The following is a 14,022-nucleotide window of genomic DNA, read 5'->3' as shown; positions in this document are numbered from 1 at the left end:
GCATTCCCTCGCAATATATTTTGCATTTCCTCGCAATAAGTTTTGCATTCTCTCACTATAGTTTGCGTTCCCTCGCAATAAGTTTAGCTTTCTCTCACAATAGTTTGCATTCCCTCACAATAAGTTTTGAAATTCTCTCACAAGAGTTTGCATTCCCTCGCAATAAGTTTTGCATTCTCTCACAATAGTTTGTGTTCCCTCGCAATAAGTTTTGCTGTTCTCTCACAATAGTTTGTCATTCCCTCGACAATAAGTTTTGCGTTCTCTCACAATAGTTTGTGTTCCCTCGCAATAAGTTTTGGATTCTCTCATTATAGTTTGCGTTCCCTCGCAATAAGTTTAAATTTCTCTCACAATAGTTTGCGTTCCCTCACAAAAAGTTTTGCATTCTCTCACAATAGTTTGTATTTCCTCGCAATAAGTTTTGGATTCTCTCACTATAATTTGCGTTCCCTCGCAATAAGTTTTGGATTCTCTCATTATAGTTTGTGTTCCCTCGCAATAAGTTTAAATTTCTCTCACAATAGTTTGTGTTCCCTCGCAATAAGTTTTGCGTTCTCTCACAATAGTTTGTGTTCCCTCGCAATAAGTTTTGGATTCTCTCATTATAGTTTGCGTTCCCTCGCAATAAGTGTAAATTTCTCTCACAATAGTTTGTGTTCCCTCGCAATAAGTTTTGCATTCTCTCACAATAGTTTGTGTTCCCTCGCAATAATATTTGTGTTCTCTTACAATAGTTTGCATTCCCTCACAGTACGTTTTGCGCTCTCTCACAATAGTTTGCGTTCCCTTGCAATAAGTTTTGCGTTCTCTCACAATAGTTTGCATTTCCTCGCAATAAGTTTTGCATTCTCTCACTATAGTTTGCGTTCCCTCGCAATAAGTTTAGCTTTCTCTCACAATAGTTTGCATTCCCTCACAATACGTTTTGAAATTCTCTCACAATAGTTTGCGTTACCTCGCAATAAGTTTAGCTTTCTCTCACAAAAGTTTGCATTCCCTCACAAAAAGTTTTGCATTCTCTCACAATAGTTTGCGTTCCCTCGCAATAAGTTTTGCATTCTCTCACAATAGTTTGTGTTCCCTCGCAATAAGTTTTGCATTCTCTCACTATAATTTGCGTTCCCTCGCAATAACTTTAGATTTCTCTCACAATAGTTTGCATTCCCTCGCAATATATTTTGCTTTCCATCACAATAAGTTTAAATTTCTCTCACAATAGTTTGTGTTCCCTTGCAATAAGTTTTGCATTCTCTCACAATAGTTTGTGTTCCCTCGCAATAAGTTTAGCTTTCTCTCACAATAGTTTGCATTCCCTCGCAATAATTTTAAATTTCTCTCACAATAGTTTGTGTTCCCTCGCAATAAGTTTTGGATTCTCTCATTATAGTTTGCATTTCCTCGCAATAAGTTTTGCATTCTCTCACTATAGTTTGCGTTCCCTCGCAATAAGTTTAGCTTTCTCTCACAATAGTTTGCATTCCCTCACAATAAGTTTTGAAATTCTCTCACAAGAGTTTGCATTCCCTCGCAATAAGTTTAAATTTCTCTCACAATAGTTTGTGTTCCCTCGCAATAAGTTTTGTGTTCTCTCACAATAGTTTGTCTTCCCTCGCAATAAGTTTTGCGTTCTCTCACAATAGTTTGTGTTCCCTCGCAATAAGTTTTGGATTCTCTCATTATAGTTTGCGTTCCCTCGCAATAAGTTTAAATTTCTCTCACAATAGTTTGCGTTCCCTCACAAAAAGTTTTGCATTCTCTCACAATAGTTTGTATTTCCTCGCAATAAGTTTTGGATTCTCTCACTATAATTTGCGTTCCCTCGCAATATGTTTTGCGTTCCCTCGCAATAAGTTTTGGATTCTCTCATTATAGTTTGTGTTCCCTCGCAATAATTTTAAATTTCTCTCACAATAGTTTGTGTTCCCTCGCAATAAGTTTTGGATTCTCTCATTATAGTTTGCGTTCCCTCGCAATAAGTTAAAATTTCTCTCACAATAGTTTGCGTTCCCTCACAAAAAGTTTTGCATTCTCTCACAATAGTTTGTATTTCCTCGCAATAAGTTTTGGATTATCTCACTATAATTTGTGTTCCCTCGCAATAAGTTTTGGATTCTCTCATTATAGTTTGTGTTCCCTCGCAATAAGTTTAAATTTCTCTCACAATAGTTTGTGTTCCCTCGCAATAAGTTTTGCGTTCTCTCACAATAGTTTGTGTTCCCTTGCAATAAGTTTTGGATTCTCTCATTATAGTTTGCGTTCCCTCGCAATAAGTTTAAATTTCTCTCACAATAGTTTGTGTTCCCTCGCAATAAGTTTTGCATTCTCTCACAATAGTTTGTGTTCCCTCGCAATAAGATTTGTGTTCTCTTACAATAGTTTGCATTCCCTCACAGTACGTTTTGCGCTCTCTCACAATAGTTTGCGTTCCCTTGCAATAAGTTTTGCGTTCTCTCACAATAGTTTGCATTTCCTCGCAATAAGATTTTGCATTCTCTCACTATAGTTTGCGTTCCCTCGCAATAAGTTTAGCTTTCTCTCACAATAGTTTGCATTCCCTCACAATACGTTTTGAAATTCTCTCACAATAGTTTGCGTTACCTCGCAATAAGTTTAGCTTTCTCTCACAAAAGTTTGCATTCCCTCACAAAAATTTTTGCATTCTCTCACAATAGTTTGCGTTCCCTCGCAAAAAGTTTTGCATTCTATCACAATAGTTTGTGTTCCCTCGCAATAAGTTTTGCATTCTCTCACTATAATTTGCGTTCCCTCGCAATAACTTTAGATTTCTCTCACAATAGTTTGCATTCCCTCGCAATATATTTTGCTTTCCCTCACAATAAGTTTTGGATTCTCTCATTATAGTTTGCGTTCCCTCGCAATAAGTTTAAATTTCTCTCACAATAGTTTGTGTTCCCTTGCAATAAGTTTTGTGTTCTCTCACAATAGTTTGTTTTCCCTCGCAATAAGTTTTGCATTCTCTCACAATAGTTTGTGTTCCCTCGCAATAAGTTTAGCTTTCTCTCACAATAGCTTGCATTCCCTCACAATAAGTTTTGAAATTCTCTCACAAGAGTTTGTGTTCCCTCGCAATAAGTTTTGGATTCTCTCATTATAGTTTGCATTTCCTCGCAATAAGTTTTGCATTCTCTCACTATAGTTTGCGTTCCCTCGCAATAAGTTTAGCTTTCTCTCACAATAGTTTGCATTCCCTCACAATAAGTTTTGAAATTCTCTCACAAGAGTTTGCATTCCCTCGCAATAAGTTTTGCATTCTCTCACAATAGTTTGTGTTCCCTCGCAATAAGTTTTGTGTTCTCTCACAATAGTTTGTCTTCCCTCGCAATAAGTTTTGCGTTCTCTCACAATAGTTTGTGTTCCCTCGCAATAAGTTTTGGATTCTCTCATTATAGTTTGCGTTCCTTCGCAATAAGTTTAAATTTCTCTCACAATAGTTTGCGTTCCCTCACAAAAAGTTTTGCATTCTCTCACAATAGTTTGTATTTCCTCGCAATAAGTTTTGGATTCTCTCACTATAATTTGCGTTCCCTCGCAATATGTTTTGCGTTCCTTCGCAATAAGTTTTGGATTCTCTCATTATAGTTTGTGTTCCCTCGCAATAAGTTTAAATTTCTCTCACAATAGTTTGTGTTCCCTCGCAATAAGTTTTGCGCTCTCTCACAATAGTTTGCGTTCCCTTGCAATAAGTTTTGCGTTCTCTCACAATAGTTTGCATTTCCTCGCAATAAGTTTTGGATTCTCTCATTATAGTTTGCATTTCCTCGCAATAAGTTTTGCATTCTCTCACTATAGTTTGCGTTCCCTCGCAATAAGTTTAGCTTTCTCTCACAATAGTTTGCATTCCCTCACAATACGTTTTGAAATTCTCTCACAATAGTTTGCGTTACCTCGCAATAAGTTTAGCTTTCTCTCACAAAAGTTTGCATTCCCTCACAAAAATTTTTGCATTCTCTCACAATAGTTTGCGTTCCCTCGCAAAAAGTTTTGCATTCTATCACAATAGTTTGTGTTCCCTCGCAATAAGTTTTGCATTCTCTCACTATAATTTGCGTTCCCTCGCAATAACTTTAGATTTCTCTCACAATAGTTTGCATTCCCTCGCAATATATTTTGCTTTCCCTCACAATAAGTTTTGGATTCTCTCATTATAGTTTGCGTTCCCTCGCAATAAGTTTAAATTTCTCTCACAATAGTTTGTGTTCCCTTGCAATAAGTTTTGTGTTCTCTCACAATAGTTTGTTTTCCCTCGCAATAAGTTTTGCATTCTCTCACAATAGTTTGTGTTCACTCGCAATAAGTTTAGCTTTCTCTCACAATAGCTTGCATTCCCTCACAATAAGTTTTGAAATTCTCTCACAAGAGTTTGTGTTCCCTCGCAATAAGTTTTGGATTCTCTCATTATAGTTTGCATTTCCTCGCAATAAGTTTTGCATTCTATCACAATAGTTTGTGTTCCCTCGCAATAAGTTTTGCATTCTCTCACTATAATTTGCGTTCCCTTGCAATAACTTTAGATTTCTCTCATAATAGTTTGCGTTCCCTCACAAAAAGTTTTGCATTCTCTCACAATAGTTTGTATTTCCTCGCAATAAGTTTTGGATTCTCTCACTATAATTTGTGTTCCCTCGCAATATGTTTTGCGTTCCCTCGCAATAAGTTTTGGATTCTCTCATTATAGTTTGTGTTCCCTCGCAATAAGTTTAAATTTCTCTCACAATAGTTTGTGTTCTCCGTTTGTGTTCCCTCGCAATAAGTTTTGCATTCTCTCACAATAGTTTGTGTTCCCTCGCAATAAGTTTTGTGTTCTCTCACAATAGTTTGCATTCCCTCACAATAAGTTTTGCGTTCTCTCACAATAGTTTGCATTCCCTCGCAATAAGTTTTGCGTTCTCTCACTATAGTTTGCGTTCCCTCGCAATAAGTTTAGCTTTCTCTCACAATAGTTTGCATTCCCTCGCAATAAGTTTAGTTTTCTCTCACAATAGTTTGTGTTCCCTCGCAATAAGTTTTGCATTCTCTCACAATAGTTTGTGTTCCCTCGCAATAAGATTTGCGTTCTCTTACAATAGTTTGCATTCCCTCACAATAAGTTTTGCGCTCTCTCACAATAGTTTGCATTCCCTTGCAATAAGTTTTGCGTTCTCTCACTATAGTTTGCGTTCCCTCGCAATAAGTTTAGCTTTCTCTCACTATAGTTTGCATTCCCTCGCAATAAGTTTAGCTTTCTCTCACAATAGTTTGCATTCCCTCGCAATAAGTTTTGAAATTCTCTCACAATAGTTTGCGTTTCCTCGCAATAAGTTTAACTTTCTCTCACAAAAGTTTGCATTCCCTCACAAAAAGTTTTGTATTCTCTCACAATAGTTTGCGTTCCCTCGCAAAAAGTTTTGCATTCTATCACAATAGTTTGTATTTCCTCGCAATAAGTTTTGCATTCTCTCACTATAATTTGCGTTCCCTCACAATAACTTTAGATTTCTCTCACAATAGTTTGCATTCCCTCGCAATACATTTTGCGTTCCCTCGCAATAAGTTTTGGATTCTCTCATTATAGTTTGCGTTCCCTCGCAATAAGTTTAAATTTCTCTCACAGTAGTTTGTGTTCCCTCGCAATAAGTTTTGTGTTCTCTCACAATAGTTTGTGTTCCCTCGCAGTAAGTTTTGTGTTCTCTCACAATAGTTTGTGTTCCCTCGCAGTAAGTTTTGTGTTCTCTCACAATAGTTTGTGTTCCCTCGCAATGAGATTTGCGTTCTCTTACAATAGTTTGCGTTCCCTCGAAATAAGTTTAACTTTCTCTCACAATAGTTTGCATTCTCTCACAATAGTGCGTTTCCTCGCAATAAGTTTTGCATTCTCTCACAATAGTTTTCATTCCCTAACAATAGGTTTTGTGTTCTCTCACTATAGTTTGCGTGCTCTCGCCATAGTTTCTGTACCCTTGCAAGAAGTTTGCATGCCCTTGCATTAGTTTTGCGTGCCCTCACTATAGCGTTGCATTCCCTTGCAATAAATTTACCATTGTTTACTTCAGTAACCATATTTTAACCATGATATTAGTAGTGAACCATAGTGATAATACAGGAAAACAAAAACTGGTAATAAAAATCATAATTTTGTGGTTATTATGGTTTTACCATAGTAATATTATAGCTAAACTATGATTTTACCATAGTAATATTGGGTAATAAATGGGTAGACTGTAGTAACCATAGTTTTTGGCAGAAATCATATTTTTTTAGTAATACTGTAGTAAACATGTCCGTTGTAAGCTAACCATGTTTTGCTTTTGTTTTGTTTTTTGGCGGAAACTGTCTTGGTTACTGATGTAACCTCTGCTCCCTGATGGAGGGAACGAGACGTTGTGTCAATGTAGTGACACTAGGGGTTCGCTCTTGAGAGCCACAATCACCTTTGCTTTATTCAGAAAAGGCCAATTAAAATTGGTGAGTGGAATTTACATGCCACTCTCCGCCCCGGACATACGGGTATAAAAGGAGATGGCATGCACCACTCATTCAGAGTTGTGTTGAGGAGCCGAGAGAGAGTCCCGGCCATGTCAGCGGTCGGTTCAGCGCTGCAGTAGAAGGTACACAACGTCTCATTCCCTCCATCAGGGAACAGAGGTTACATCAGTAACCAAGACATTCCCTGTCTGTAACTCACTCAACGTTGTGTCGATGTAGTGACACTAGGGGTTCCTATACGAAACGCCGTAGGCGCTGAACCATGTCACGAGGTACGGAAGAGTGGACACAGGCAGGCTGCTGCGTGCCTCGCAGTGAGCGCTCAACCAAGTCGTGACCTCCCAGCGAGTTAGGTAAGGCATCTCCCGGGTCCCAATAAGGGTGGGAGGAGGCATTTACCCGAGGAAGCTACTGGCTGTGGCCTTTCCTGATTTTTGTATTAAGTAATTTCCCGCCGAGCACCTGCTAGAATAGCACTGGGGAAGTGCTCTTCCCTCTCCAGGAGGGAGAGCACTACGGAGACCACATCCTACCGGAGGGAGGTTAACATGTGGAGAATACCTCACATGGACTTACCGACAGGGAAGTTCACATATGGAATGATACCACTGGGGAGGACCCTATCTACGGAGAGGGTACACAGCAAAAGTGGCCGAGGCAGAGCAGAGCTCTGACGAGGGGAAACACAGGGTTCACCTAAGGGGAAACCGAACAGTGGAAACGCATCATACGGGATTACCGAGGGGGGAATCACCATATATGGAGCACTGAGCCCAAGTACATGGGCTCACCTGAAAAGGGGCATACTACTAGTACTGGGCCTTGCGGTGTCACTCCTCCGCCGAGTTCGCCACCGAATAGTGCTTAAGAAAATAAAAAGGCATCCAGGGTTCACCAGTTACGGGGAACTGTTGTGGACAAGAGAGCGCACATTATCACCTCAGAAGGGGAAAGGCGCAAAGCGATACACCCGACCGGCCGCCCGGCCTACCTGTTGTTACCCTGTAAAACTCGGGTTGAAACCGGTTCTATGCGTAGGTTGTAGAACCTCGCAAATGTATTGGGTGTAGCCCTACCCACTGCTCTGCATATGTTTGCTAGAGAGGCGCCCCTCGCCAGTGCCCAGGAGGATGCAACACCTCTGGTGGAGTGCGCCCGGACTCCCAAAGGGCACGGCAGGTCTTGTGATTGGTAAGCCAGAGAAATGGTATCCACAATCCAATGGGACAACCTTGGTTTGGAGACAGCTTTCCCCTTCTGCTGCCCTCCAAAGCAGACAAAGAGCTGCTCCGAGCGTCTAAAGCTCTGCATGCGGTCCAGATAAATGTGCAGGGCACGAACTGAACACAGCAACGACAAGACCAGGTTCACCACCTGATCCCGGAAGGGAGTGATGGGAACTTTGGGCACGTAAACGGGCTGGGGTCTCAAGATCATTTGAGAGAGTGCCGGCCCGACATTCGCTGGTGATAGAGAGCGCCTGCAAGTCCCCCACCCTCTTGATAGAAGTGAGCGCCACCAGGAGGGCCGTCTTCAGGGACAAAGTGCTGAGCTCGGCCTGCTCCAGGGGCTCAAAGGGGGCTCTCTGTAAGGCTGGTAGGACCACAGAGAGATCCCAAGAGGGAATCAGGCACGGTCTAGGGGGATTCAATCTCCTCGCGCCTTTGAGGAATCTGGTGATCAGGTCATGCTGTCGAGAGGGTCTCCCATCCAGTGTATCATGATATGCTGTAATAGCAGCCACATACACCTTCAGGGTAGAGGGAGACAGCCGTCTCTCCAATCCCTCTTGTAGAAAGGACAACACAGACCCGACTGCGCATCTCCGTGGAACTTTTCTGCGGGAAGAACACCAATTCACAAAGAGACGCCACTTAAGAGCATACAGCCGCCTCGTGGAGGGGGCTCTGGCCTGAGTGATCGTGTCTACCACCGCTGGCGGAAGGCCTGCTAGGTCCTCCGCATCCCGTCCAAGAGCCAGACGTGGAGATTTCAGAGGTCTGGCCGCGGGTGCCAGAGTGTGCCCTTCCCCTGAGTGAGAATGTCCTGCCCAGGGGAATGCGCCAGGGAGGGGCTACTGCCAGGAGCATCAGGTCTGAAAACCAAGTCCGGTTGGGCCAGTATGACGCAGCCATCAGGACTTGTTGCCCGTCCTCCCTGACTTTGCACAACATCTGTGCAATGAGGCTCACTGGGGGCAATGCGTACTTGCGCAGCCCCCAAGGCCAGCTGTGCACCAAGGCATCCGTGCTGAGGGGAGCCTCGGACAGGGAGTACCAAAGGGGGCAGTGAAAGGACTCTCAGGAGGCAAACAGGTCCACCTGCGCCTCTCCGAATCTCTCCCAAATAAGCTGGACTGCGCGGGGGTGGAGTCTCCACTCTCCGCGGAGCATTACCTGCCATGAGAGCGCGTCCGCTGCATGGTTGAGGATGCCCGGGAGGTAAGTGGCTCGCAGAGACTTCAACGTCTGCTGACTCCAAAGGAGGAGGCGGTGGGCAAGTTGCGACATGCGACGTGAGCGTACCCTGCCCTGGCGGTTTATGTACACCACAGTCGCTGTGTTGTCTGTCTGGATCAACACGTGCTTGTCCTGAATCAATGGCCGAAGCCTCTGCAGGGCCAGCGATACTGCCAGCAACACTAGGCAGTTGATGTGCCATTGCAGGCGGAGCCCTGTCCAGAGCCCCGATACTGCCTGCCCGTTCAACAAAGCACCCCAGCCCGAATTCGAGGCATCTATCGTGACCACGACGTGCCTCGAGACCTGCTCTAAGGGAACTCCTGCCCATAGAAGCGGCAGGTCTGACCAAGGACTGAAAGTTTGATGGCACTGACGCATGATAGTCACGCGCTGGGTACCGTGGTGCCATGCCCACCTCAGGACTAGAGTCTGTAGCCAGTGCTGGAGCGGTCTCATATGCATCAACCCAAGGAGGAGAACTGCCGCCGAGGATGCCATATGCCCCAGGAGCCTCTGAAATTGTTTCACTGGGACCGCTACCTTCTGCGTGAAGGTTTTCAGGCAGGCCAGCACAGACTGTGCACGCTCGTTCATAAGGCATGCCATCAAGGTGACCGAGTCTAACTCCATACCGAGAAAAGAGATGCTCTGCGCCAGGGAGAGCTTGCTCTTTTCCCAGTTGACCTGAGGCCCCAGTCGGTCGAGGTGCCAAAGCACAAGGTCCCTGTGCACACACAATAGATCTCGCGAGTGAGCTAGGATCAGCCAGTCGTCGAGATAATTGAGAATGTGAATGCCCTTCTCCCTCAGCGGGGCCAGGGCAGCCTCTGTGACTTTGGTAAAGATGCGAGGAAATGGGGACAGACCGAAAGGGAGGACCTTGTACTGGTATGCTTGTCCCTCGAAGGCAGACCGAAGAAAGGGCCTGTGTCGAGGAAGGATCGATACATGAAAGTACGCGTCCTTCAGGTCGATGGCCGTGAACCAATCCTGATGTCGTACAGAGCCCTTGTGCGACTCGGCTAAGGGGACGGGTTCTATCGCTCCCTTGGCCAGAAGGGTGGCGACCTCCACTCGAAGAAACGAGGCATCCTCGCATCGCAAAGCGGTGGAGAGGATGCCACTGAACCTGGGCAGCCGTCTGGTGAACTGGATCACGTAGCCGAGCCGGATCATCCTGATGAGCCATTGCGATGTGCTGGAAAGCGCTAACCAGGCTTCCAGCCTTTCTGCTAAAGGCTGCAAATGCGAGATACTCACGTCCCGCTCACTGACCGGAAAGACTTTCAGCACCTGACCGTCACAGGTGCGAGGGCCGGAGGGGCTGAGCATTGGAGAATGACCCAGGAAATGAGGAAACTGCTCTTTTATTGACAATTTGGGTGCCAGAGCCCAGAAGGCATCCAGCGATGTTGGGATACCCACCTCGTGCTGACCCAGGGGCGGGAGTGGGGCCCCTGCGCACTCCTGGGTCAGAGTCATCAATGAGAGCTGCCTCATCCCTGGGTCGCCCATCTCAGGACCGCCTCGAAGCCTGTCCGGGGTTCTTGGCGGCTGGCTGGCAATATTTGTAGTAAAACCATAATAACCACCAAATTATGATTTTTATTACGATAGTTTTCATTTTACTCTATTATTACTATGGTTTTTCCCACGAATATTGAGGTTAAAATACAGTTACTACAGTAAAACCATGGTAAATTTATTGCGAGGGAATGCAAAACTAATGCGAGGGCAAGCAAAACTATTTAAGAAAAAAAAATCCTGCCCTGTCCTCTAAGGTGCTACTTACTATTTACATCTAGTGAAAATAGTCATTCCAGGAGAAAAAAAAACGTAGGGCTGGACTTGATTTTATCCTTCGTGAATTGATTGGATTGTGGTAAGTGGCCATAACCAAAGTGTGTTTCAAATCAAGTCAGTCCACTTGGATGCCATCTTGGGAATGCTTGGGCAGCTATTTTCTTTAGATGCAAGCAGCATAAAAGTACAGCTCCTGTCTACTTAAATGGGGAAAGACTGAAATCTCCTAAATTTTTTCTCAAGATTATGATTAAAGAACATATTTCAAATCAGCAGTTAAATCTGACAACAGAGGTATAATAAACTGTGCTTCTTTACCTCAGATTACGCTAAAAAACAAGAATTTTCAGGCTGGTCCAGCTAATGCACATGCATGTTCTTGAGTTGACTGAAAGGTGATGTCTATATCTAAAAGGTGATTGGCTCTTTTACCTGTAAGGCGGGACTTCCTTTTCTACATCCGCCATATTGGTGTTCTAATTTCTGTCATTAATTTTAATACAAGTGCTCTGTCTTGGGCTAAATAGTCTCTGGCATTACATACCAGAACGGAGACAGGTATTTGAAAGGAAGGGGTTGAAAAATAAGAGGGACTTGTGATGTGATCCAAAAAGGTCAAATGTTTCAGAGGTAGAAACATAATTTTTATTTTTATTTTTTGGAATAACGTGCATCGATGTATCATGCAAAATAAGACCAGGAATGTGCATCAAAAAAGCAAATAGGGCGACCACCCCTGGAGTTTCCAAAGCAACCAAATTGGCCCGGTTGCTAGGGAGGGTAGAGTCACATGGGGTAACCTCCTTGTGATCGCTATAATGTGGTTCGCTCTCGGTGGGGCGTGTGGTGAGTTGTGCGTGGATGCCGCAGTGGATGGCGTGAAGCCTCCAGACTTGCTATATCTCCGCGGTAACGTGCTCAACAAGCCACGTGATAAGAAGCGCGGGTTGATGGTCTCAGACGCGGAGGCAGCTGAGATTCGTCCTCCGCCATCCGGATTGAGGCGAGTCACTACTCCATCAAGAGGACTTTTAGAGCGCATTGGGAACTGGGCATTCCAAATTGGGAGAAAAAGGGTCGATTTTGATGCCATGTTGACTTTTGAGATTTGTTTAAGATTATTTATTTATATAAAAATCCAGTTTAAAAAAAATGAAAATGTATAATACATGTTTTAAAGATTGGGAGGCACAGTAAGATTGTACCTGGTATGATTCCACTCTTTCTGTAAATAGGGGTCTCGGCAAGTGGGGGTGGATGGGTAGTTATTGAGCCTTTAGAGACAATGAAGATGATGTTAAGACATGCAGGTAAACATATCATTAGCATGAGTGAATTAAAGCTGCTTAATCAATTACCATTTCTATCGGAGTGGGAGGGAAGCCATGAAGACACTGGAGAAATTATCTGGAGAGAGATACAGTAAATCTGTAACAGGGTCTGTGGACATGTGCCTCAGTTTTTTACCTTTATAAAATGTCCACTGGGAAAGTGTGCAACATCAAAGATGATGTAATCTTATGAGAACAAAAATGTCATATGATATACTTTATACTGTAATGTATAGTTGTTAAAATGGAACGAATTGCATAGATTGGAATCAAAATAGGTCCAATGAGGAATAAAATATAAGAGATGTTTAAAGTCAACATTAGACAGCAATTGCAACCATTTAACCTTTTAATTTTATTCGACGGGTCATGTGATCTCAACATGGTAGCCACCATGAGGGGGCGACCCACCCCATGTAGAATAAAGCAGCTTTTTTTAGGCTACTGATATGACTGGACTCTCCATCTAATGTGTACCACTTAAAACATTTGTCAAAAGTGCTTTTCATTTCGTTAGGGGTAAAAGAAAATCCTTAGTGCACCTTAAAGGAGCCTATCCAACACTAATAATGTAAGTGCTAAAAGACTCAAAGAAGTGGGGTGTTTTGTAATATAAATCACATAATTAAGGTTTACTGTATGAAAGACAACTGAGCCAGTTTGTTTTTGCTTAAATGTATCAAGCAGGTGTGATAAGCATAAAGAAGTCTCATGAATTCAGTAGGCTACAGAAAAAGCGAGAGAGAGGCACGTCCAAGCACAGTTGTTTAACCAAGATAAGAAAGTATGCCATGACTAAAAGTTTCCAAAACATGCTGGAGGACAGGAAATGGAAGAAAGGAGGCAAAGGCAGATTTATTGTTTCCCAATACTTGCTCCTCAAAATAGCTTTATATGGAGACATTTCTCTGTCTTTCAAAAGGTAACACTTAAATCTACTTCAGTGAAGACTGACAAATAACAAAAATGTGTGTCATTCTGATAAACTGCATCAGTTGACTTCTACCTTTAGTACAGAACTAACGCAAAAACCTTTTGTTACTTTATTTTCCTCAGCTCGAAAAGGTCTTTAAATAGTCTGCAAATACGTGGAGGATTTAAACAAAGGAACAGTATCTTGCAAAAGAGTTTTGCATTTATTTACATGTTGCATTGCATTGCATTATTTATTGTGTTTGCTTGTACCTGTGTGAGGTTGTGGTCCTGTGGTTCTTCTTGAAGAGAGCTGTTGTTTCTCACCTCTGTCCACATGTTTCAGTGCGTGTATGTTTGCCTTCCTCCACGAGTCGGCCCAGTGACTGTTCAGAGAGGCAGTCACAACAGTCAAAACCCCCATTTGCTCTGAAACTGGGTGGAGAAACAAGCGCACCCGCCTCTAATGTGTTTAAATCGTTTCTTAGGCCTAATATTTGATCTGGCAGATGTGATCTAGGTCCATAATACATATTTATAGAGTGCATGCATGCCAGTTAAGAGACTGTAAATCTAATAATACAAAATTTAAAAAAAAAAAAAAACATTTTTTAATCAAATATGGCAAGATAGCTCACATACATCTCCGAGATGTCTGTTTAAAGGAATAGCCTGGGTTCAATACAAGTTAAGCTCAATCGACAGCATTTGTGGCAAAATATTGATTACCACAAAAATTCATTTTGACTTGCCCCTCCTTTTCTTAAATAAATAAATAAATAAATCTTGGTTTCAGTGAGGGACTTACAATGGAAGTGAATGGAGCCAATCCGTAAATGCTAAAATACTCACTGTTTCAAAAGTATAGCTACAAGACGTAAACAATATGCGTGTTAACATGATTGGTATGATAAAATCACCTACTAACCTTTTCTGTGTAAAGTTATAGCCAGTTGTACAACTTTGTTGCCATGATGTTGTAATGCCCTAAAACCCCAAAATGACTGTACAAATTATGATTTAAACAA

The 14,022-nt window shown here is 42.7% G+C and overlaps 1 protein-coding gene across 1 annotated transcript in view; it reads right to left on the bottom strand.

The window, feature by feature from the left end:
* The window catches only part of sb:cb288 (uncharacterized), a 33,044-nt gene extending 19,611 nt beyond the window's left edge, over positions 1-13,433 (bottom strand). The window contains exons 1-3 of the mRNA XM_051653665.1: positions 13,268-13,433; positions 12,110-12,158; positions 11,957-12,025 (exon numbers count right to left, since the gene is read on the bottom strand). Coding sequence (XP_051509625.1) covers positions 11,957-12,025; positions 12,110-12,158; positions 13,268-13,333 — 184 coding nt within the window. The 5' untranslated portion in view covers positions 13,334-13,433. The remainder of the gene's footprint in view (positions 1-11,956; positions 12,026-12,109; positions 12,159-13,267) is intronic.
* Between the last annotated feature and the right edge of the window lie 589 nt (positions 13,434-14,022).

The sequence above is a fragment of the Myxocyprinus asiaticus genome, chromosome 24 (assembly GCF_019703515.2).
Source record: "Myxocyprinus asiaticus isolate MX2 ecotype Aquarium Trade chromosome 24, UBuf_Myxa_2, whole genome shotgun sequence".
Classification (NCBI taxonomy): domain Eukaryota; kingdom Metazoa; phylum Chordata; class Actinopteri; order Cypriniformes; family Catostomidae; genus Myxocyprinus; species Myxocyprinus asiaticus.
This window is presented reverse-complemented; position numbering and strand designations above follow the sequence as displayed.